This window comes from Herpailurus yagouaroundi, unplaced genomic scaffold (genome assembly GCF_014898765.1).
Source record: "Herpailurus yagouaroundi ecotype Mexico unplaced genomic scaffold, PumYag 29, whole genome shotgun sequence".
Lineage (NCBI taxonomy): Eukaryota > Metazoa > Chordata > Mammalia > Carnivora > Felidae > Herpailurus > Herpailurus yagouaroundi.
The window spans coordinates 50,006,360-50,031,175 of NW_024412377.1; the positions used below are offsets into that span (position 1 = coordinate 50,006,360).

At 42.2% G+C, this 24,816-nt stretch overlaps 1 protein-coding gene and 1 long non-coding RNA gene across 12 annotated transcripts in view; one reads left to right on the top strand and one right to left on the bottom strand.

The window, feature by feature from the left end:
• LOC121010070 (uncharacterized) overlaps positions 1–24,816 on the top strand; it is a 369,296-nt gene that overhangs the window by 340,345 nt on the left and 4,135 nt on the right. The window lies entirely within an intron of this gene.
• Positions 1–24,816, bottom strand: part of EBF1 (EBF transcription factor 1) — a 390,763-nt gene that overhangs the window by 5,997 nt on the left and 359,950 nt on the right. For 8 of the 11 annotated variants that reach the window (XM_040443447.1, XM_040443429.1, XM_040443445.1 and 5 more), the window contains exons 12-15: positions 10,803–10,868; positions 9,654–9,831; positions 8,832–9,011; positions 4,973–5,167 (exon numbers count right to left, since the gene is read on the bottom strand). In XM_040443447.1, coding sequence (XP_040299381.1) covers positions 4,973–5,167; positions 8,832–9,011; positions 9,654–9,831; positions 10,803–10,868 — 619 coding nt within the window. Of the gene's footprint in view, positions 1–4,562; positions 4,632–4,972; positions 5,168–8,831; positions 9,012–9,653; positions 9,832–10,802; positions 10,869–24,816 lie in introns of all 11 variants that reach the window. The other 3 variants (XM_040443441.1, XM_040443440.1, XM_040443435.1) reach the window with 1 other exon arrangement.

Below are 24,816 nucleotides of genomic sequence, written 5' to 3' on the forward strand. Positions count from 1 at the left end.
CTAGGGAGCATAAGCCTTAGGAGAAGGGAGAGGACCTCTCCAGGACAATGGCTGGGCACAGTGGGTCACTCGAACCCTTGACCTATGAAAACAGACACACCTGGGGAGCCAGGATCAGTATTCATCAACGACTTTACCTAGACACAAACGGAGAAGATTTCTCTGCATTTTCTTTTTAAATCCAAAATACAGCCACATTTTCCAAAGTTTTCCATGGGATGTTAATTGGTCTTCACATTTGGAAAAGGGTTCTCTGGGCAAATAAGTTTAAAGAACTACATAGAAGACTTTTTATTTGTTTTGTTTTTTTTTGTTTGTTTGTTTGTTTGTTTAACTGCAGGATGCCTCAGAGCTTTTAATAAACTTAGGTACACTGTGTCTCTCCAAGACAGGGATTCAGTAAGCACCACTTCCTAGATTTGTTTGACCACAACACTTACATTTTTTTAATAGTATATCTTCTGAGACTCCAGAAGTGCTGAGATAAGATTTGCTTTATCCTAAAAAAGTTTCTCAGACATATGGTAATTTGTCCAAGGTTTTATCTACCTGGTAAAGAAAGCCAGTTGGAATCGCAGTAGGAACTTTGAATCATAAAATCTTTGTAAAGAATGGAGTTTATGACTTCCTTGCTTAACCTTATCCCCACTTCTTGGCCCCTGTGCCCCGGGATGCCGAGTGGCTTGCGGGTTACTGTACATTACTCTTTGGTTCCAGTTATCTTTAATCCTCTGCTTGATATGATGCCCCCTCCCCATCTCCCTCTGTCTGAGTCCCCCTTGCCCTATCTCCAAGGTCCAGTTCAACGGCACCCTTCTCTGTGAGGCTCTTCTGAATTCCCCCTAATCTTCCCCTCCTCTGAATTTCCACAGGTGGGTGCCCAGCCTCTCCCAGACAGACCTGCCTGCTTTACTGTGGTGTTATGTTTCCTTTACCCCAGGGAAAGATTTTAAGGTCAGGATTCTGCAGTCCACATGGACCTCACCCAGTGGCTTGACTTTAGTGTGGCCACATAGCATAGGGGCTTACACAGTAATCAGTCTGCCGGGCTTTTGACCCCAGGCTCTTCCAATTTGCTAGCTGTGTGCCTCTGGATGAGCCATCTTGGCTCTAAGGCTTGGTTTCTGCATCTGTAGAAGGAGGACAAGGAGCAGCCTACATCAAGGATGGTTGGGAAGAATACATGATATAATGCAGAAGCCGGGCTGGGAACAAGCCCTCCCATGCCAGCGGCTGTGACCATTGTCATCACCATCATGGGAGATTGCAGTGCATGTTCGTTGGGGAATAAACATACACGCAGTCACTAGAGGAGGCCATGACAGGGCTGCTGAGAAAAAGGCCTTTAAGGAGTTGGCAAAACAAACAAACAAACAATACAATTAGTAGAGTGGTAGCTGGGGGTACACAGGTCTTTAAAACCCTCAACAGCCTAAACATGTCACCTCTGATCTTGTTTATATGGTCAATTTGCTTAATCAACACTTCTTTCATCACTTGCCCTGTCTTAATGATCACAGTTCTGAACTAGGAGGGCCCACGTGAAATTACTATAACAATGAAAAGGAGAAGGAGGAAGGTCACACTTCAGAGGCTCTCACCACCCCCTTTCTGTAACCCGTCTATGCCCTTTCTCTACAGACCAGCAGAGTTTAGAAAGCTAACGATGAGGTCATTCTCCAGTTACAGGTGTAGGAGCCCACGTCCCAGCGTCCCTTTTGTCAGGGGAGACTCCGAGACCTCAGGCAGGAGCTCCCGGGAAACAGTGGCACAGCGCACCTCAGGCCACAGGCATTGGGTACAGAGGGCCAAGGCGCAATTCCAGGCATGGGGGCCCTGGTGAGCACGGTGGCTGGGAGTGGAGTGGGCAGGAAGAGGGACAGGACAGCTTAGAGGAAAATGGTGTCAGTTAATTTGACTTGAATCTCTCTACTCATACCTCCTCCCCTGGCATCCCTCAAAGGTAGGGATGTTTGGTACATGACTGTGTTGGGAAAAAAAAAAAAACAGCAGAAAGAAACCCCTGGACACATGCTGAATTAGAAGGAAAGGGCAATGTCGTCCACCACAGCAAATCCAGCACAGAGTGTGGCCCTGAATTTCACCTCGAACCCTCCCCACTGTGCAGCCATAAGTGAGAAATGTGACAGAGAGATGGTGATTCAGCCACTTATCAGAACAGGGGAGAATGGTCTCTGCACTCTTGGAGCCTGTGAAGACATGGGTTAGAAATGCCCTGGATAACAAATGAACAAACTCTGTATGAGTCCTTGTTTTGAAGCCATTTCATTGTTACTTAAGAGCACCTGTGCATGCACGTGTGCGTGTGTGTAGGTGCATGCACACATGCATGCGGGCACACACACACACACACGCGCACACACACTAGCAGAGAGATGTCCCCTAAATCCAGGACATTCTGCAGTTTGGGCTGAGTCCCTTACTGCTCCCTGCTTGGTCTACACAGCAAGAAGAGACCTGGCCTTGCCTAAGGGCTACCTGCTTATGTCACCGCTGGCCAGTAATACAGCTACTGACCCTCCAAGAGCTATGGGCCTTTTCTTCTCAAGCACCACCTGTCAGCTCCTGATTACAAACCCCATTCTACCTTATTTTGATATCAAATCTATGTTTAACGAGGGTGGTGATAAGCAACTCAAGAATGGCAGATTTCTGCTTTCCATATATTTTATCCTTATTTAAACTAGAAGTTATACTTAGGCATTACATCCTTAGTTTGCCAGCCGGAGGTGTACTGAGGGTGACAAAGCATTCTTTTTAGCTGAAAAGAGTCAGATTTGTATGAATGGGTAGCTCCCCTTTGTAGGGGTGGGCACGACGCATTGTGAATAATACTGTCTGAAATGTAGTTCCATTGTCAGATTCTTTTCCTCTGCCCTGGAAAATGGCTTTGCCAATGCATGTTCAAGGGAGGGACACAAGCATGTTTTACTGGGCATGACTTTGGCTGTGCTGGGCAGCTTTGACAGTAGGTTTCTGAAGAATGTTTAGCAGAGCCTGTATGGAGTCTGAAAGGCAGAGTAATTAGAAAGCTCAGGTTCTGGGGCGCCTGGGTGGCGCAGTCGGTTAAGCGTCCGACTTCAGCCAGGTCACGATCTCGTGGTCCGTGAGTTCAAGCCCCGCGTCGGGCTCTGGGCTGATGGCTCAGAGCCTGGAGCCTGTTTCTGATTCTGTGTCTCCCTCTCTCTCTGCCCCTCCCCCATTCATGCTCTGTCTCTCTCTGTCCCAAAAAAATAAATAAATAAAAACGTTAAAAAAAAATTTTTTTTTAAATAAAAAAAAAAAAAGAAAGCTCAGGTTCTGGAGTCACACAGTTTGGGTTCAATTTCGGCTCTATTATTTATAGCCGTGTGACCTTGAGCAAACTGGGCCTGAATTTACCCATCTATATAAAGGGAATAGTACTGACTTCATAGTTTCTTTGAAAGAATCAATATAAGATTATATCAATGCAAAGCATCCAGTACCGAGTACATGTATACTCTGTACAAATAACATAAACAATATACATATACATAATATACATACACATAATATGTGTGTGTGTGTGTGTGTGTGTGTGTGTGTGTAAGAAACAGAGCTGAGAAATCCCAGATGGGTATGCCACCCTCCTGACCCCTCTCGACCCCCATGGCTGACCTCCATCAGTGAAGATGGCATGACAACCAATGAAGGAAGGCACTGTGGGGAGCTGTGTGGGGGTTAGGGGTGCAGACTCTGCTGGGGTTTATATTCATCTCCACCATTTACGGGCTGTGCCTTTAGGCAGGTGTTTACTCTCCTTAAACTTCAGTTTTATCATCCATACAATGGAGATCATAATATCCTCATATTTCACTAGGAAGTTGTTAGGATTAAGTAAGATAAAGCGTGCTCAGTGCTTAGCACAGCGCCTGAAACACGGTTCAGTGCTAAATAAATGGCAGCTGATTATTTTATTGATCTTATTTCCCTGCCAGATGCCTTAGGAATCCTGGATGCATCCTTTTTACCCACCTCTGAGTAATAAAGTGCTTGGGAGAAAGAAAGAGGAGATGAATTTTTGAGCCTGAGTTTGAAGCCAGCTTTGGCCACACACTACTGCCAGAAATCAAGCAATTTCATAATTTCCCTAACCTCGAGTTTTCTCATCCATAACATAGGGGCTTTGAATGCCCAACACACGCTCCTGCTGTGAGGGATGAATGAGCTTGTGCAGGTCAACGGTACCAGCACATGAGAAAAATGTAAGACACAGTGGACCCATTTTAAAAAGGGTGGTTTTTTTTCCCTCAATGAATAGAGAGGTCACCTCAATTCTTGGTGATTCTTATTTTCCATATTCCGTGATGGGGACAAATATTGAACAATTTTAATATGACCCAGAATACTCTAGTCATATTTTGGGGGTTCTGGTTCCCAATAGTCAGTGTTGGGCCTTTGGTCTATAATGCTCTAACCTCAGGGTTCTGGTCAGGCCATGGCTCACCCACTCCCCGTGATCAGCCCCACATACGTTCACGCTGACACAGTCAACAGGTAGGGAAGGTTGAGTGACCTACTTCAGGAGAATGCCAGTCCCGGGAGAGACCCTGCAGTGGAGAACTTGCTAGAGTCCACAAAAGACTGGTCTGATTATGGCGACCACAGGGAATGAAAGAGGAGAAAAGAGAAATGATGACATTAGTAAGTGGAAACAGTATTCTCAAGTAAATCCCGGGCCTGAGCAGAATTGCTGGAGTTGAAAGAGGACTGCTCAGGCAACTCCAGTAGAGGAGGGATGCGTGGGGCTAGGGGCTAGGGCCCAGGGCCAAGGACAGTGAACACAAAGGAATAAAAGAAAGGAGGACAGAGAGAAGCAGGCTGGCCCAAGGCTGATGCCCTTGCACCAGTGACGCATCTGCTTCAAGCCCTGGGGGGTTGGGGGAAGGGGGTGAAGTCAGGGCATTCTGTTGGCGTGGGTGGGGCTTACCTTGCAGGCTGTTCCCGTTGGTGCTGGTGCAGGTGGGAGGCGGGGAGGTCTGGGGTCTGACAACTGGTGCAAAAGCACTCTTCTGTTTCACGGCTGAGACCATGTTGGCTGGTGAGAAGGAGAAGATGCCCGAGGAGCTGCTGCAGTTGGAGGGGAGGCTTGTGGAGGAGGCCATGGTGGGGCTGGATGGCACGACTGAGTGGGAAAAGATGGGATGGGAAAGGAGAAATCAGCCTCTGCTGGCATCTTGAGATGAGGCCCTTCACCCAGCCACCCTGCTCAGGCCACCCTTCCAGCATGACCCTTCCCAAACTCTTGGGATCTTGTCTGATTTCATCACTTAGTACTTGGCACATGCTACCTTTCATTGCTGGTGGTCTTTTATGTATTTATTGTGGGCCTACTATGTGCCGAGCAGTGTGCTACGCACTGGGGCATCCCAGGCCAGGAAACAAAAGTGCTCTCATTAGGGATAGAGTAGCACAAAATAATGACAAAGGTGAGCCTGCCAATTCTGCAGAGGCAGGGAAGAGAACCAAAGAAAGCTTCATGGAAGAGGAGTGAAGGGAAGCATTCCAGGTGGGCCTGAACTAAGGTTCTAGCAAAGTGGCTGGGGATATAAGAGGCAGGAGGAGGCCAGCCTGAGACAGTGTGGTCACTAATGGAATGAGGGATGTGAGGAAGAAGGGTAGGTGGAAGGCCATGTGGACAAACAGACTGCCACAAGCAACATTTGTGGATAATGCAAAACTACAAGTCAAAGTTCCAAATTCTTTCTATCCCCCATGGAGCTGTACATGAATGCTTGTGAATTAATAGGCAGTAGGATAGGAGCTTTATGCAAATACTCACAGTCTAGTAGTAGTGGGAATGTGGATTATCGATGATGGGAGAATTTTGGCAATTCAGAGAGGGAGAAAGCCTAGTTGCTTGGAGACATGAGTTTGGTAGATGCACATTCTCTACCAACACGGTCCTTTCAGCCTGGCCATCCATATCTCGCTAGCTGCTAATAGTCTCATGGTTACTTCAGGAGACAGATTTGGTACAGAGTGAGTCCTCTCCACTCAAGACCAGTATTTTCATACACTCACCTTCTATTTCCTCCATCTCCTGGGGACAAGTATGAATCCTGCCCAGTGATTTTCAGGCATTTCATTGAAATTCTAAGTACTTCCTTCTACTGTATTATTTTTCACGTTATGTAATCAACATTACATACTGCTTTATCATTCACAAGAATCTTCATGTCGTTTTCATCTTATGTCACTGCCAAAGCAATCTTAAAATGGGGCCTATTACATCCTTTTTATACCTGAGCAAGCCAACCAAGCTGAGTCTCAGAAAATAGTTTAGTGACATGCCCAAGGGCCATAGCTAGAATGCAGGGAAGCCAGGAACCAAAACCAAATTCAGTGTCCTTTCTACTACACCACCCTGCAAAGGAAACAGATAACCAGGGGAAAAGGTCTCCTTCCCATGAGCCCCCCAGAGAGTCTAAAATGCTGTGTAGGTGGCTGGCCTTCCCTTGGCCTCTTGGCTGTGGAAAGTTAGGGAAGCGGGAATCAAATGGGAAATAGGCAGCAATTGCCATCAGGGGGAAATGACCCCTTGTAATCAGCCCTAGGCACTACACAATCCAAAGGCACGGAATGCTTTACGGAGCAGAACACAGAGCCGCCATCCTCAGAGTTTTCACAAACATTTTCTAAACTGTACTTTTTCTTTTAATGAGGCCAGCATTTTTATACATCTCTTAGGATTTGTAAATGTGAAAATACGCTCAATAATAACACCCATTTAAATTGCAAAACTCCTGCACTGGAGGTTTGATTTTTAAATATTCGTAGACTTGAAATCCTGCTGGTTCACTGAGGAAGGCAATTAATCTCCTTGGCAAATGCGATCATTATGTGTATTTAGAGGTGGGGAGTTTGAGGGGGGTGGTTAACAGAGGAAAGGGTGAAATATAGTCAAGCAGCTCCATTTGTTATAACGTTATTAGTTATCAGCCACCACACCAGAAAGTGTGTTCACCAGTGAAATGTCTTATTTTATTTTTTATTCTGTTTGGAATTTTTCAACATGAGTGGTTTATGAATAATTAAATATTATGGAAGCAAAAATTCAAATCAGCTGGGCTTTGTGTTTATTGTTTTATTTGCATTTATGCAGATAAAACCATCCCATCTGAGAGCCTATTTGAGAATTTAATACTATATTTGTGAGCACTGAGGAAATCAATTAATGGAAATTAAATGTTGGAAGTTTCACAGTCCGACAGATGCAATCTCAGGCTGAAGTTGCTGTGCGTCTGCACCGGCTTGGGAAGACAGCAATCCAAGCCCCTAAATTGAATTGCTACCATATAGCAATTAGTTTATTGATTTAATTAAGAATGCCACCTTTTAATTTTCAGGTCATGATTGAAACATTTTCTGATTGAGTAGATGGGAGAACACCGAAATGATAGATCTATGAGAAACAACCTTTCGATGAATCAAAATCCAATGTGAAACTGGTCCCAAACACGGACTCTTGAGTAGGCAGGCATAATGTATGCAGATTATTTGGGGAAATTATAAATGTTCAAAAAGCTGCTGATTCCAAACAGATAAAGTGGAAATATAAAATTTAGCACACACAGAGCATAAAAATTCACCCAGAAAGTAAAAGGCTCTAAGTATTACTCTCAGAAATAACCACTCTCAAAAGCCAAGAATGACCTTTTTTCTTTCAAAGGATTAGAACGCTCCACATTTCCAATATTAGAGACAGCGTGGTTTTTAGGTTTTTTGTGTTTTTTTTAGCCAAGACTCGTTTTTAAAAAATAATGAATATTCTTTCATTTAACAACACATCTTCTATCATTCCACAAATGTCTAAGAGTTTGGCCTCATTTTACAAAACAGAAGAGTTACCCACACTGTCCAAGATAAACTTGGTTATCTATGTAAAAATCGTCAGAGGCAGATAAAGAGACTGTAGAAACACAGCCCAGGACATTTTATAAGTAAAGATGCCAGTTCCCTGAGGTTCTTTAGATACAATCTAAATGTTGCACCAAAACATTCTTTAAGCTCAACTTCTTTAAGACAAGGAAGGACATGGCACCAAAAAATAATTCTTGTACATGTGTGAGTGTTTTTTTTTTCATCTTGCCAAATTATTGGAAAAAATAAAGTGGTTTTTGTTTTTGTTTTTGTTTTTTTGGTCTGTTGTTGTTATTTGTTTTTAGTACACATCAAGCACAGAGGAGAAAAATTCCAAGCATTTAAAAAAAAAAAAAAGGAGTCATATTCCTAAAGGGAGAGATTTTAAGTTTTACACTATTGGGACCATGCTGCAGTAGCAGCATAACTTATTATTATGATTCCATCATCATGATTCTTCAGGTTTACTGAACATGCCTCTTGTGGGCCAGGCATCAGGACAAGCTCATCACATGCACGATTTTATCTCACAACAACTGTACGGGATGGGTGTTAGTTCCTTCCCCACTTTGCAGATGCGAAAACTGAGGCTTAGAGAGGAGAGAACTTGCCCCTGGCCACCGGTCAGTGACTGGTAGAAGCAGGAGTCAAACCCCTCTGCAACGGGACTTGAAGATTGGGTCCTGGCGATGACATCACACCACTGCTTCAGGTTGCAGCACAGTTCTGGCCAAGAGGGAGACTTTGGGATGAGGAAGGTGAGGAAGGGAGGGCAGAGACAACGGCACCTTTCACAGCATCGCCTGGGGCCCCCTTGAGTGGTGGGGGTCCTCAGACTGAGGAGACCTACACAGTGGGCCACACAGCGTGACGCCCAGTTAACCGAGCAACACGCGCAGAAGTGCAGGACACACAAGTCTACTTACTGGCGTAGGGCGAGTTGGCAGCTGAGCCGTTGAGGAAGGTCGGAGAGCCGCCCAGGTTGGACATGGCGGCAGTGCCGTACCCGTTCATGCTCGTGGTGACGGAGTTATAGTTGGTCTGCTGGGGGGTGGTGCTCGGCACGTACCCGTGTGGTGACACGCTGCTTGAGTTGCGGGTGAAACCTGAGGGGTGGGGGCGAAACCGGGATGAGGGTGGCAATCCTGGGAGCCTCGGGAAAGGAAGGGCTCTGTTTCTTGCCCCACTGCCGCATCCCAGAGGGAAGGGCTTGGGTGATTCATGTGTGTGGGTTGGTAGTGCTAGCTCTGTGATTAAAATGGGAAGCGAGCAAAACACACATTTCTTAGGAGATCATAAATACTTAGCAGGGCCGTGAGAAGTGGCAATGCAGGGCCTATAAATTATCATTTTGGAGCAGAAATAAATCCCAATCTAAGAGATGTACCCTGGAGTTAACAGGTTCCTATTCCCTGGGCGAGGATGATGTGCTTTGGCCCCTCAGAACTTTAATTCCAACCCTCTTTGCGATCTGTCATTCATGGTTTATGGTGAAAAGTCAAATGGAGAGATGGCTAAATGCATGCCTCCTTTCTAGCCCCCGAACCAGACTGCCAGCTGCGAGTGCTATAACCCAAATTCTATAGTAATATCTGATACGCAGAAACTAGGAATCTCCCCTTTCGGAAAAAGATGTTTTTAAATAAAAATTGTTTTATGCCAAATAAGTGGTAGGGGTGGGGGGTGGGGAGCACTCCGAGGTTGGGAAGGGGCAAGGAAATGGGGAGGGAGAGAAACAGGCTCCTGACCCTGATTGGTGGCCTGTGACGCCTCCGAGACATTCACAGCCAGTTGTCCACTGAAGGAATTCACGCCCATCATTCCCGCGTGGACCGAGGTGTTGGTGAGGGCCGGGAGCTGGCTGTGGTTGCGGGGGACACTGTACAGAGCCTCTGCGATGTCAGCGGCCCTCTTCAGAATAATTTCCTGCAAAGTAAAACAATACTCCATTTAGCTACCCTTAGTCATACTCCCAGGAAAACCATTTTTTCCCAGTGTTTACTATACGACAGGCCTGGTGCTCAGGGCTTCCAGTGCTCTAACTGCATTACCTTCTGCAACCTCTCAGCAAACCTGGGAAGAAGGCTCATCATAATGGGCCCATATCGCAAATGGGGGACTGAGGCTCAGAGAGAGGCCAAGAGCTCACATAAGGACACTAACCTATTAGGGATAGAGCTGGGCTTCATAACCTTGTTTGACTGACTTTGAAAGGCCATTGTCTTAGCCCCATATTACTACCCTTCCATATTACTACCCCGCATGTGACAGCATCATGGTGTCCCCCCGACCCCCACCCGGCAGCCAATAACACACAGGAACTCTGGTGGTACATACACACACACACACACACACACACACACAGAGGCTACAACTCCTCTCCCCTACTAAAGCTAAGGGAAGGCTGTAGATAACTATCTGTGTCCCTGAGTATTAGTGGAACTGTGTCTCCTTGACACTGATTCAAGTCACACACAAAAAAAGAGTGAATGATCGCCCAGACTCCTAGTTTCTAGAGCAATTTGACTCATATACATGGAGCTGCTCTGTGAATAGAAGCAGACAATTATAGTCAGGCCTTATCATTCTTTTTAGGAGAGGAAATTAAACCCCCTTTTCCTCCTAAATCTGCTTGAAAACCTGAGAGGAATAAAATAAAACACTGGTAACTCTCTTCCTCAATTATGAAGTACATTCCCATGGAAAATTTGTTTTAAATGGAGTACCTATTCTCGTAAGGAAATGATTCCATTGAAAAGGTAATAAGAGATTTCCAGAATAAGAAAGAACGGAATAGCCTTATGTCTCATGTCTGGATGACACGGAACTCATGCAAGTGGTTTTGTGTTTTTCGCCCTTTTTCAACACAATAAGGAATCTTCAACAGTCGCGCTCACCTGGTTGTTGTGTGGCATCCCATACAGCGCTTCCACCAGGTCTGCAGCCCTTTTGAGTATTACTTCCTGTCAAGAGAAAAGCAGATACAGTCGTCTGAGTGAAGGCCACTTGTCCTCATCTCTTCACAGGACCACGTCATAGTCCCCTCTGGCCATACTTTGTCAACACACTGTTTTAAAGGCAGTAGCTTGGGAAACCCCAGAATGCTGTTAAATCACCAATTAATCCCTGTTCACATACACACTTAATTGAGTCAAAAGGTGAGCATCATTGGTACTGCAGGATAAAATACATCACTCAATAGTCTGCCATAGGCACGATAAAGCACTCATATGTTTATTGCTGAATACAATTGCGAGGTCATTTACTAGATTACTACAATCGATGTCATTCAGTGCATGTTATGAATCCCTAAGATGTGTTTATTTAGTACTTAATTGCTTATTCCAGGAACCATGACCTTATCAGACAGGTCATTTTCGAGGGATTTCCAATCAATCTTTGGCTACTAGAAGCATGTAGCATTAAACTTCTTTTGTTTATCTCCCTTGTGTGGTAGAGCCATGACATAAGGGAGTGATGGAGTAAACTCACATTCTGGGGCAATGCACTGTTTGTCAGAGGCTCTTACAGAAGGATTCTCCTGCCCCCGGAAGCTCCCTCTGCACCAATTTTCATGACTGGCACAGTCTGTTTCTTTTACAGCAATTCTTTGCTATTTCAGTATTGTTTGTCATTTTCCCCATTTGCTCATTCATTCTCATCCTAGATATATGCTCTGCTTTTCATTCTAGTTGAAGAAAAATGTTTCCCTCTTTTCATTTAGGTAGGCTTCTGTATTTAGCTTGTATGCTTGTTTCTAATAGCACACTCTACAAAAGTGTGTGTGGTGGTAATTTTTTTCATTCAACCAAAAGAAGTCACTCTGTCTTCATTCTGACCTAATTTTCTTCATATTCATTTAAACTGGAGTATGAAGAGGAAAGTTAGGCTTGTAAAATGGAGGCTAATCAGAGAACCAAACATACAGGCATGATTATCAGAGGTGATTTGCAAGAAGATATGTTTACTTTTTTTTTTCCTGTGGGTAAAGTTTCAAGAAGTTAAACTTTAAATATTTCACACAATAGATTTCTTCATGGAGAAGCCGTGCTATTCGATTTTCGTATACTGTAGATGCTGATCAGAAAATAGGGATATAATTACATTCATTTTGCTGTCACCATAGCCTCTTCAAAAATCCTTGAACAACTCTTGAAGTGACAAGCTTTTAGATACATATTAACATTTTTCAATTTTAAATTTTCTGTAATATAAGATAAAATAGTTGTCACACTGCAGTAACTACTTATGACATATATAATGTCCTAAATTCAAAAATGAGATAGAGGGGTTTTCACTTCTCAATAAACATTTATTGAGCCTTAAGCTGCTAGACCCCGTTTGTAAAACAGTTCAGTTATTTTTTATACAAGGAACGAAAAGCATTATATAATCAATGAGGTTTGAATCAATACATCCGAAATAACTTATTTTTTTTCCTTAATGCAAGCTACAAGATAATTTACCACTTTTTGTTTGCCGTATTGTCTGACCACACCAGTTAATAATTTACTACAGTATGGGCACACTAAACCCTATCCCCATATCAAATTCGGTCCGTGCTGCTTTCACTAAAACCTCATGGCGCTTAGGAAAGATTAAAACAAAACAGGATCAAGTTAGTTTATTTATTAAGATTTGACTTCTCTGGGTCTATGTTCATTTATTTCTTCAAATAAATATTTATGCCAGTGTTTGGATTTGGCAGAGAAGGTATTTTTCTTTCTTTTCATTTTAGGGAAAAAACAAGATGAGGTACAGTTGGAAACTGCACTTGTGAATTTCAATCTTGGAACACTATCATTGAGGACTCAGACCAGTGCTTATTTTAATTAATTACACAGAACCAGGGAGGAGGGAAGTTCAAAATAAACTCCAAGATCTTTGAAGTTTTTATAAACCTGAAAAAATTTCAGCTACTCGTGTATGCTATACAGTTTACTCTCATATATTTTTGACTATAAAGGTTTTTCAGTGACATAATCCAATTGTTTCTTTTTCTGCTTATTCAATACCCAGAGCTCTCATCACCATTTAATCCTCTGAAAATGAAACATGTGAATCTTGCTTTATGAAGTTACATCCTTCTTCTATCCACGGAGCTGGGTTATGCTTTCCCAGTAGGCACACTGCCATAGGTGGGTCATCAACCCTGCAGCACTTCAGACCAGCAGTCTTGTAGACAGCGAACCTGGATTTCTTGCCCTGAAAGTGATTTCCTTAAATGATACCTTGCCCATTTTAAAATGTCCTTCACTGCAGTATGGACTTTGGGATTTAAGGGAGAGCCCACATTTGGTTCAGCTCTGCCATTGTGATTCAGCTTCTATTAGTTATTTCTGCAAATGGGAAGGAGAAAGGAAATTTCTGGGTCCTCTATGAGTTAGTGCAATGGACCTGCAAGGTGCTTGGATTTTGGTGACCAGAAAATTGCTCTCACCTCCATGTCATTATGCTCCCAGTGAACTAGCCCCCAAGCGTGTTTGTGTTGGGGATCTAATATATTGCCTTTCAATCAGAGCTGAGAGCCACTGAACACACAGACAGAACATGACGAGCAGGTCAGGAAAGCAATAAAGATTTTACAGAGCTGTCCAAGGTGCTAAATTTACTCAATAATGGGTTTGGCACCATAGTGTTAACCTCTCATTTACTACCAGTTTGAGGGACTAAATTGAAGTAGCTGACTTCATTTACCTTGAAATGTATATTTTATGACATTATGTAAGTAGATTGAAAGGGCACTGCAGTTTTAACAATTTAAAGGCTAAAGCATGTTTAAGATGAAACTTGAATATTTATTGTATATTGCACTTAAAGTATATAGAATGTTAAAATGTATTGATTAAATTTGTAAAAGGCATTATAAAAATGACAGGTAGTATAAAAGATGTATGCCTTTTAAAATCAAATTGATAGTGTATGCTATCTCTTCTGTGGTCACAAGTGTAATTTTTTCGCAGTTTTATATGGTAATTTGAAAAATCTGTAATTTCACATTAGGAAATGATTGAGCCTGGGATGTTAAAGAAAAAAAAAAAAAAGAAATTTCCCATAAGGGGAAGAACTGGATGTTTCATATAATCTTTTGTCTCGAAAATTGTTCCTAAAGTCTTATTTTTTGTGGCATTAGGAGGAAGTATAGTATAAGGCTCCTTCCATTCTAATATGCAATTTTAATACTTCTGAAAAGAAAGAACACTTGACTAGTACTAATATCTAATTTTTCAAGGCATTTATTTGTCAGGAGAGATTTTCTCTTCTTTTCATAATGTTTAAAACATCTCCCTGCCTGCAGTTTAAAACATGAAGGGAGAGATTAGATTCTCCTAAGATAATTAATCCTATCCTTAGATTTAAAAACATATCCCATTGGGGAATAAAGAAGATAAATACTAGTATCCTAAATATTGAAAAGCCCCAGAGTCTCCTTATAGAGCTAATGCTTATTCTCCAATCTACTTCCTGATTCAGACTATTTTTCTTTTCATGGCCTTGATCTCTTCTCTCTTACAGAAACAAAAAATGTTTACTCCTTGAAATGAACAACTTTCACTGATCTATTTTCCCTCACAGTTAAAACCTGGCTTCCCCTGTCCTATTATGACCATTGGTTGACGATAACACGAGTGGGGTCTGCAAAGAAAAAAAGGGATAAGCTATTTAGAGTCTACAGAAACACTGGGGAGACTCAACTCTGAGAAATAGTTCAAGCCTAATTGTTATGGGTTTTTACTTATGTTTTGCAGCCTTTATAATAAAGATGCTGAATGGGCTGCAAAGACAGAAGGAAGATTCATCTTTATTTCCTATGTTGCAACCCCCTCAATTAGCAAATAATTTTTGAGCCTCTTGTTGCTCCAGTAGTCAACAAACTGATACTACTCTCCAGCACTTTTCAAGGCACATTATCTTCCCAGAATTAAGGTACAGGGTTCTATGGGGGTTACAAGAGATTCTCCCCATCATCTGGTCCTACCCTCTATATCCAACCTCCTCTCCCTGCACATCTGAAGAACTGCTCTCTATTCTGGTCTAGCTAGTCCTCCCTAGCCTAGAAGCAAAACATTGGCTCTTTCCCATCTCCAGACCTTCACTCCTTTTGCCTTTCCTTTATCTGGAATGCTGGCTTCATTCTGTGCCCATTCTTAACGCCTTCTCGTCCTCCAAAGCCTGGTAATGAAGGTGGTGGTGGTTTGGTAATGATAAAAATAACTGTTGTTTATTGAAAGTGGAACATTAACTCACCCAGTCTTCACAGAGAGCATCTCAGGGTACTGCCCATACCACCATTTGGCAGGTGAGGAAACTGAGGCTCAGAGAGGTCAGCCAACTTTCCCTGAGTCCATATAACTGCCATTGGCTGAGCAGGGATTCACCCTCAGGTGTCAGACATCAGAGCCTGTGCTCTTGAGATTTACACTGTTCTGTCAAAACTGATTCCACCTTCACTGCAGCTTCTAATCTCTCTTATTCTAACTCTGAAAAATAGTGCTGAATATTCCATCCAGCACAGCACAGAAGTAGATGCTGCGGGGTCCTTTTGCTCTGATTTTAACTATGTTAGTCTTCATTATCCACAACTAGACTGTAGGCCCTTTGAGGCCATGAATATCTAATCATCTTCTCCAAGCCCCTAGCACAATGTTCAGCAAAACACAGGCCTTGAGAAAGTCTCGTTGAAAAGTTTATTCTAAGATAGTTACTGGTGTTTAAAAGCACATGCTTAATTTATATGATGAAATGACAAGGGCATACATTTGGCATGGTTTATAAAAGCACAAGACTTAAATTTGGTGTTCTATTTGGCTCCGGACCTCTTAATCCAATATATAAATTCCCCAAGGTCAAGTCTTGATCACTGTGGGGGGTTTTTATGCCACTTTTTTTTTTCTTTTATGAATTTGCTCTTTTACTCCTGCTGGCTTGTGCTTACATTTTAATTTTGTGATTAATATAATGAATCATGTTGGGTACAGACATTATCTCAAGTTATAGACTGTTAGCAACATGAGGTTGGTCTTGATATACATCAGCCTTTTATTAACTGTTCTCTTACACCCTTAGAAATACTTAGGTATTTGCACAGTCTTAGGAACCAGGCACATCATGTCTGATATGCAGATATGGCTAATTCATCTTTCTTTTGAGTTCATGAAGGTAAAATCTCTAAGGATTATTCCCCTTCCATGTGAATCTTCTCTTCAGTGTCTGCCCTCAGATATGTAGGTAAAAACTCATATTCACTGTCTACATCTAGCATTCCAGGGTGAAGTGGAAGGTTCTCTAATTGTCCAATATGGTGTCCCTTTATAAATCCAATTCAATGTTTTGAGTAATTCAAACCCAGATGAGCAGGGGATGTGGCCTGAACTTTCTCCTTCACTCAAAGCATATATTTCAGCTCATAAAGCCAGAGGAATATCCACTTACCAACACAACATTAATTTCAAATTTTAGAATCAGATTTTGAGATTCTGGGAACCCCCTTTGAAAATTAAGGCCCAGGATACTTCAGAAAATTGTGAGGACAATCTGTGCTTGGCTTTATGCTCTCTCAAGTGGGAAATGTTTTGCAGGATGTAGAAGAAAACAGAAGCTAACCTACAAAGTCAAGCCGAACTTGGGTGATTCCTGAGAAAGAAATACAATACCTTTCTGTCACTGCACATTTCCCTGACAGCTATTTATCACCAATCTTCTTTTGCTTTATCGGGGGATTCAAGATGCAATGGGCCCAAATATCGGCAACATAAAATGGAGTGGAATGGCAGAGGCTTCCCCCACCCCAGCTTAGAGGCGATAAGCATCTATCAATACAATCAGCATTAATTTCATTTGCCTTCTCACTGTAGAGTTTACCAATAGGTCCAGATTTTGAACCGTGTACTCAGCTCACGAGCCTCTAAGTTCTAGCTCTTTCCCCATTTCCTTCTGAAGGTCTGGGCGACACTGCTGATTGGAACACCTGAAAACTGAAAAATTGATTGGAAGTTTCTCACAGCCCATTTCCTGCAGAGCTGGATGTACAAAACAATAAATACTAGTTGTACTGAGAGGTAATTTCTGTGGAGGGTAGTTTTAGATCCCAACTTCCTTCGTGTTTATTCAGCCAAATGGAAAATTCCACAATGGTAGACTTTGCATTCTAAAAAATCATATAATGAGGGCAGCGAGGGAAGGAGTAAAACAAACCAAAATAATACTTGAGCCCTGTTTAGTTTCTGATCCTCTGAGACATTCCTCAAATTTTTCATTTTTCTGGTAATATGAACTCAAAATAGAGCTTACCACAGAGCATTAGAAACCTTTTGTGCCACACTTTAAGCACTCTTTACTCAGAAGCCCTATGACTGAGAAGAGTCACTTACATCTAGCATCGATATAATTAAACATGTCTCTGTTGAAAGGGGCATTCTCATTATGGCTAAGGACCACTTTAGAGTAAATTGAAATGGAAAGGAGGAGCATAGATGAGGTGTAGGTAGCAAGTGGTTATTTCTAGGGAGGCATAAAATGCCAAATGTGTAACAATTATATTTTACAACCTTGCATTCTAAAGACTTCATGGTATTTTATTATATAAGAAGCTTCAGCTGAAGCTTACTGAATGTTCTAGCACATGCACATTGCCCATATTCTTTAAAGAAAAATAAAATTCAAGCCACAATTAAAATCTGCAGAAATTTCCACAACAAAGGAATTAAATAATCTGAAAGGGTCTACTGCTATTAATACAAGAGGCATCGAAGTCCTTCTAGCCCAGTCTAAAGAAAATGTGGGGGGATTTCTGAACCTTCTCTAATTTTAAAGTTGATTTTATGTTCAGATTAAATGAGAGCACTCTTCCTTCTCAAACATATTATTATGTATCATCATGCCATGGGGCTAGAGGCACAGCAGAAAGCTTTGCCTTTGTTGCAAACATGGTATAGAAGACTTCTGAATCACATGAAATTAAAGTGGGTTGTAAGCTAAGGCAGCTATACCAACGTAAGACATACTAACTTACATGATTGACTTTTACAGTGGAAAGAAAAAGGCTGTTTTCAAGCAGCCGTTATTGCCTCAATGGAAAAAAAAAATCAATGAAAGTGAAATGAACAAGAGATTTTGTCTGAGTTGCAGTTAATACCACTGAAGAGCTATGGATAATAAAAGGTCAACAAATAAATTAGCCAGAGTGTTATGAAATGAATGATTTGGCTTATAATTTTATTGAGTGAAAATTGTTCGCTGCCTATTAGACCAGGTAATTTTTATCTGGTGCCTCAATTACTGTTCCGTAAGCAATAATATAGTTGTAAGAGCTGTTGGTTCGATCGCGTGACCTCTGAGAAGCTGGCTAGGACAGCTGACTACTATGATGGATAACTAAGCTTGGTCTCCACAAGGTGCCAAACCTCCCTTTCCTGCAAGGGGATCTCATAAAAGAAACATTACAGCTTGATTCATTTTACCAAAATGTTCGACTTTTCAAGTGTCAGCAGTTAAGTATAAATTGTGAAACCAGGTATTCCTGAGAAGAGTTATGACAATGGCTTTTCCCCCTCTTTTTGGTCTCCTGGCATTCTCTTCTAAATGGTGTCATGGTAATTGGTGAATGGGAGCCTGGGGTGCTTCCCGCCACAAATACAGTGAAAAATGGTGCCTGCACCCTTGTGAATATGACCTGCTTGGAGGTACAGAGCTGAACTTGGTAACCTCTGGCCGGCTCTTCTTATTCCAATTCATTGTACTGGTTTAAGACCGACGCTCTGGGTTAGGTCCTGCTGAGTGGCCTTGGAAATCGACTTTCTGATCAGGATAAAAGTCTCTGCTTAAAGAGAAGGCTATGGACAGAGGTGCCTTTTTCAGGGGTGGGTTGTAAAGTCAGCACATGAAACAAAAACTGCCTAGAGTCAAAATTACCCTTGAAAATCTTTTAAGTCGCCAAGGCCTGGCCTCTTAGAAACACAAAAGCCGAAAATTAACTACTTCTGTTTCTCTTTGTCTTTGGGTTGTGGCTTCCCTTTCCCTAGGGCAAAGCAGAATAAATATCTAGTTTGAAAGTCAAAGGACCATTGAGTAAACAGAGAAATTTACTGTCATACCTATGTATGTGTATATATGTGTTTGGTGTGCGTGTATACAGATGTGTATATTTATATATTTGGACAAGTATGTATAGTTAAACTTGAGTAAGTGATATATGCATGTTGGAACTATGTTGTACTTTAAGGGTATCTAAGGGAGGCAAAAATACAGTTTGCTTTGCTTCTTAAATTGTCCAACATCACCGGTTATTATATGTACCTCTAGACGAATGATAACTGTAAATTCTCAAGGCTTTACAGATGGTCCTGAGTATAACTGCAATTAAAATCCACTGCCTCGAGACTGCTGGGGCTCAGTTCTTATTACTCTGATGCTTAATTGAAGTGTAACTCAAGGCTGAAAATAGTGAGCAAGGTTGAAGACCTACCTCCTAGTGTCTCTTTCTCAGGGCTTCAGTCCAAGAGGAGGATTTTGGACTGGAAGGGGGAAACAGGAGTTAGCCCTTGCTCCTCCTGTGACTTCTCCCTGAACTAATGAGTAATTACATTGATTCCTCTGCCCAGTGGATGTGATACGAAGTAGGATAAACACAGTTACCCTCATCAAGAGCTCAGTGCTAAAAAAGAACTTGCAAGAGGTTCCGTTCCAGAATCCAGCTATTGGAATAACTGACATTACAAGTCCCTATGACAATGACTCTACTGCTAAAGAGAAAAAGAATTATCTCCAGTGTTTCTATGTGCATGTTTTTCATTCACATTGCCACTTTTGCTGGGCTTGGCCCTTTGTGAGCTAACCTCAGTCCATACTACCATTGCCCTCTTCCTCTACCGCCCCCCCCCCCCACACCCATTCCTAGCCAAGCTTGAGGATTTTTTTAGCATTGGTTTGCAAAATTGCCTTTTTTCTTCAAATTCCTTTTTCTTAATTCTAGGAGTCAGAGCTTAGGGATACTAGCTCTGGACTTCAATATAGTTGGCTCAAATCCGTGCTCTGGCACTTACTAGCATTGTAAATGCATGCCTCTGTTTCCTCATCTGTAGAGCAGTGTTAATGCCAGCACTTGGTGCTTTGTTGAGCAATAGCCAGCCATAATATTGATAATCTTCACTTATTTTCCAGAGAACTTTGGCAAATTATATGCATTCATATATGTGCATTATGTGCCTTGAGTGCTGTTTGAGATGCATTCCTATTTGAATAGCAGTGAAAGATTCTGAACAGATTAACAGTGAGGAAGTCTGGTGAGATAGAAAACTCCATTTACCAGCTGCATAAGCTTAAGCAGATTACTTGGCCTCTCTGAGCCTCCGTTGTCCCATCTCCGAAATGGGCCTGATATAATAATGACAAGTGGAATAACTTAACCGAAAAATAAGTCAGTTGAAGACAAAATAAAGAAGGGAAAATTATAGCTCTTTGTGAGGATCATGGGCCTTTTAAATGAAGCTATAATCTTCCTCCCCTCAAAAAATACATATTCATTGGGGTACCTGGGTGGTTCAGTCAGTTAAATGTCAGACCCTTGATTTCAGCTCAGGTCATGATCTCATGGTTCGTGAGATCAAGCCCCGAGCCGGGCTCTGCACTGACGGTGTGGATCCTGCTTGGTATTCTCTCTCCCTCTCTCTCTGCCCCTGCCCCTGCTCTCTCTCCCTCCCTCTTCCTCCCTCTCTCTCTCTCTCTCTCTCAAAATAAATAAACATTTAAAAAATTGCATACTCATAACCACATACACGATTCTATATTCAATTTCAGGTGTGCATAGATCAAGCTAAACTCCTCTACTAAAAGAAGTAAAAGTAGAGGGGACACCAAGCCTCTAAATTGAGCGCATTATCAAAACAGGTTGTGGGATTTGCCCGCAAGGTTTCTGGCAGATAAAGGGGAGAGAGGAAGAAAAGGTATGCATTCCATAGTTTGTGTGTTTAACAAGAGAATGCAGAGACAAAATGCTTCTTGTATTCAAACTCAACTGTGCTTTTCCTACGAGTTCAATATACCATATGATTTGCTTTTTGTTTCTGTATTTTTGTTTGAGTAGAGTCATTTGGGTTCCTGGATATAATGTTAATAGAGTTTCCTCAAATTACAAAAATAAACGAATGAATACGTTGAGAGAGTGGCTAGCGTCACGGTATGGAAGACAAAAATGGAAGGTTTTTCTTTATCGTTTTCTGAAACCCTTACTCATCCCCCTTTTCTGCTAACAGGCAATGTAGCTATGCAAAGATTTCTTATTTGTATTTTCACTGATGCAACTGCAGGTTTTGAATCACTGATAGTCTTTGCATAAAGACTAAAACAATAACAGCATAATTAGAATACATTATATACAGTCGACTCTGGTTTTATTTTGCCCCAGCTCTGTATTTATGATAAATCACTAAACACTAATGCTCTTTAGGGAGGGTGATTTTGGGTCTTGTCTCTCCATTGAGCAAAAACAGTGCCTGTGACGAGAGTCTGAATTTCAATTCTGCAAGTGTACAGTTGAACTGAATAATACTTGGCACAATGCAGTGCACAACCGAGCCACTAAATGGCTGATTTACTAAATTATTATTAGATGAGCCCTTGCTGTTCCAAATGAAAGTGCAGTCACTGTCTTCCTTCATGGTGTGTTCAAATTGTTCTGTGTTTAAATATTCAGCATGAGGCTAATGTGAACTGATGAACTGAGACTATAAACATTCACTTTCAATACAGATAGAGCGACAGAGATGCAACATATCATGTGGCCCACGGAGGTGAAAATGATTTATATTTAAGGATGTTGCTGCCTACTTCCATTACTTTAAGGTGCTCTTAATTAGCACAGTGTTGGAAATGACTAATTCCCATGTACAGGAAGAGCAGACTCGTGGAGGCTGAGATTTTTTCACATGCCAGTGAAGGAGAAGCTACCAAAAGGATCTGTTGCCTGTGTAGTTTAGAATCTAGAGTTTTATTTGTGGCAGGCTGCACAGCACCAGCAGAGTAACATGTCTGCTGGAAGAACTGTGGTTTTTGACTTTCAGTGTTTCTTCTTGTCTCGACCCTCCCAAAGGGTCTACAGTCCGTCCTCACTACCATCCATCCCTCTGCAATCCACATCCCTTACGATCCACGTCTACTACCCTACATGGGCACGGTGGCACCTCTACCCATCTCACCAGCTTCTTTGGTGACACCTGCTGGAATGAAGAACAACCCTTTGCTCTTTGGAAGAATATAACCCTTCTTCCCTCCTCCCCTTTGAGGGCAGTTATAGGCAAGCACTTAAAATACTGTGATCACTTACAGTAGATTAGAATTTTTTATTGGTGCCGTGTTGCCATAACAACATGAAGACAGCAGATGACTTAAGCTAAGCTTGCAAAGCAAAAGGCTGCTCATCTGGCAGTTAAAATGAATACAGTTCATTTCACAAGTTTCCCATATGGACTCTTAGTGTATGGTAATGAGGAGACCATATGGTGAGAGAAAATGCACTGAGAACAATTGGGTTCCACTGGCTGAGTGGGAAGTTGGGAGAGAAAACCCGGGTGAGAGATTCTGGTGTGTGTGTTCTCTGGGTTCAAGGTTTGCTTGAGGTTTGTTTTGGTTTTTGTTTGGGATAGTTGTTTTCCATAGGGGTTTTGCATTTCTTAATCTGCTACTTAATATGTCAGCTGTGCAAAATGACAAACATCTTGCAAATTTTGCAATATCATTCATCACAAACTGTCAGCAGTGTTTGCAAATCTGACTTGCAAGATCTTTTAAATGTGTTGTTCTTAAAAGGCAACAGTACTAAGTTTTTAGACAAAGTGCAGGAAAATTTAAGCACTTCTGACAAGCAGAAACATTAACAGTAATCATTTTAAAAACACTCGCATCTTTTGCCTGCATGTTTAGCTGTAAATAATGCTAGAAGGTATAAAAGCTTTAAAGTAAAAATGTAATAAATACTTTTTATTATGTTTCATAAAAAATAAAAGAATGCCATGAGCCCTGTGTATGCGTTATCTATACATGTGAACAGAGTATAGAGATGGATGGTTCCCACTCTCCTTACTACGAACCAGATTGGAGACCTGGGAGGACAGCTTGAAAAAAGCTCTAAAGTCAATTCTGTACTATACATGCTTCATAAAAGATGAATATAAATGCATTAGTTAGACACGGTGAGCTAAATTAGAAGGTCAGGCAGGGCTGGGAGGGCTGAAAAATCACACAACCAATGAGTGTAATTACTCTTTTTTAAGTCTATTAAGTGGTGTTGTTCTATCAAGGCTCAGGGGTATAGGACATGAAGAACAAGATAAAGTAATGTGTATTTATTACTCCCACTGGATCAATTTACCAGATATTTTCAGCTCCATAAAGCAAAATACACAAATGCTGCCTTTGTTACTTTTCTCAAACTGCTTTATTTTCTCTAAAAGAAGGACTGGCTCTGGTAGAGACACTTTTGCCCCACGGAGGTCCCCGTGCCAACCCCCTTCAGTGGGATGATGCGAGAAAGCTGGCAAGAGTTTAAGTAGGATGGGGGAAAGGTGTAGGCGAGGAATAGGAGACCGGAGCTAATCACCTCAAGACAGAATTATTTGGGTTTCCAGATCCGAAGGAAAAGTGGGAATATGATGCAATGGTGACAGTCAGGCAGTCAAGCCCAAGGACTCGAATTTTAGTCTTCCCACTTGTTAGCTGTGGAGTCGGGCAAGTCGCCAGCCCTCTGGGCCTCTGGCTCCTGTGGAGTGGGGAGTCCTTGCCTTGCAGGGCCTGTGGCCTCTGCGTACTGGAGTCTTGCTAGATACCAGAGAGGCCTCCTCGCCTAAATTATCTCACCAATGCCCAACAGCAACCATGCGTTGAGGAAGAGAAAACAGAGGCTGGAAAGGCTGAGTCACTGCACAGAGCAGTGGATCTGGTTTGCCAACTCCATATCTGTCTGAGCTGAGAGCTCACTCTCTCGGCCTCTGTGCTCTTTGAACACCTTGATAGAGCAGTGCCCGGCATACCTTGGGCATGAAGTGACACTACGTGCTCCCTGGGACTCACTGGCAACACACAGAATGCCGGTGAGGTTTGGTCCACTCTCCACGCCTCTGTGCTAATGCTCACTGCCCACTCAGGAAGACAACTAATACACTGAAAGAGGGTGGAGACACCGCTGGCCTTCAAAACAGAGAGAACTCCTTGTTCAGTGCTTCTGGATTGCGTCATACATGTCTGCATCTCATGGTCTCTGACTGACCACAGTCCCCATCCCCTCACCGCCACATTACATGAAGAGTCAACCTTCACCCCAAAGTCCATCACGTGTTCTTCTCCCTCCTGCCAGGATCCAGAGAGGGAGGCAAGTTTGTATGAAACAGAACAGAACAGTTCCATTTAAAATCTTAGTCCACCTTTCTCCCTGCGCATCTGAAAAAGGAAACCAAATAACACCTGGGCTTAGGATAATTATACTGTTTTAAATGTGTGCGTACAGCCGCTGTCACTAATGGTGACTTTCAGGAACAAAATAGTTGACAGAGAAGGGTTCATCTTGCTCCTGTTTTCTCATTTGGTAAATGGGAATGATGTCTATTTTCCCGACTTCTCTCATAAGAGGGGCTCCAATAAAACAAAACATGTACAAGTTCTTTGAAAAAGCACAAGCCAGTATACAAAGGCATATTATTATGGAAAGCTGTCTGCTTGGTCTTTGGAGCAGTTTCATTTGACAGAATATGTGGGTGGTTGTATGAATCTAGCTTTGTCTATTCACAAACACATGGGTTTAATAAAGTGCAGTTTGTTTTTTAAGGTGTGTGGTCCATGGCTCACTGAAACACTCCTGTTTGACAAACACTGACCATGATTCTAAGAAAGGCGGAGCCCGTTTTTATCCCCCTAACAATGGAC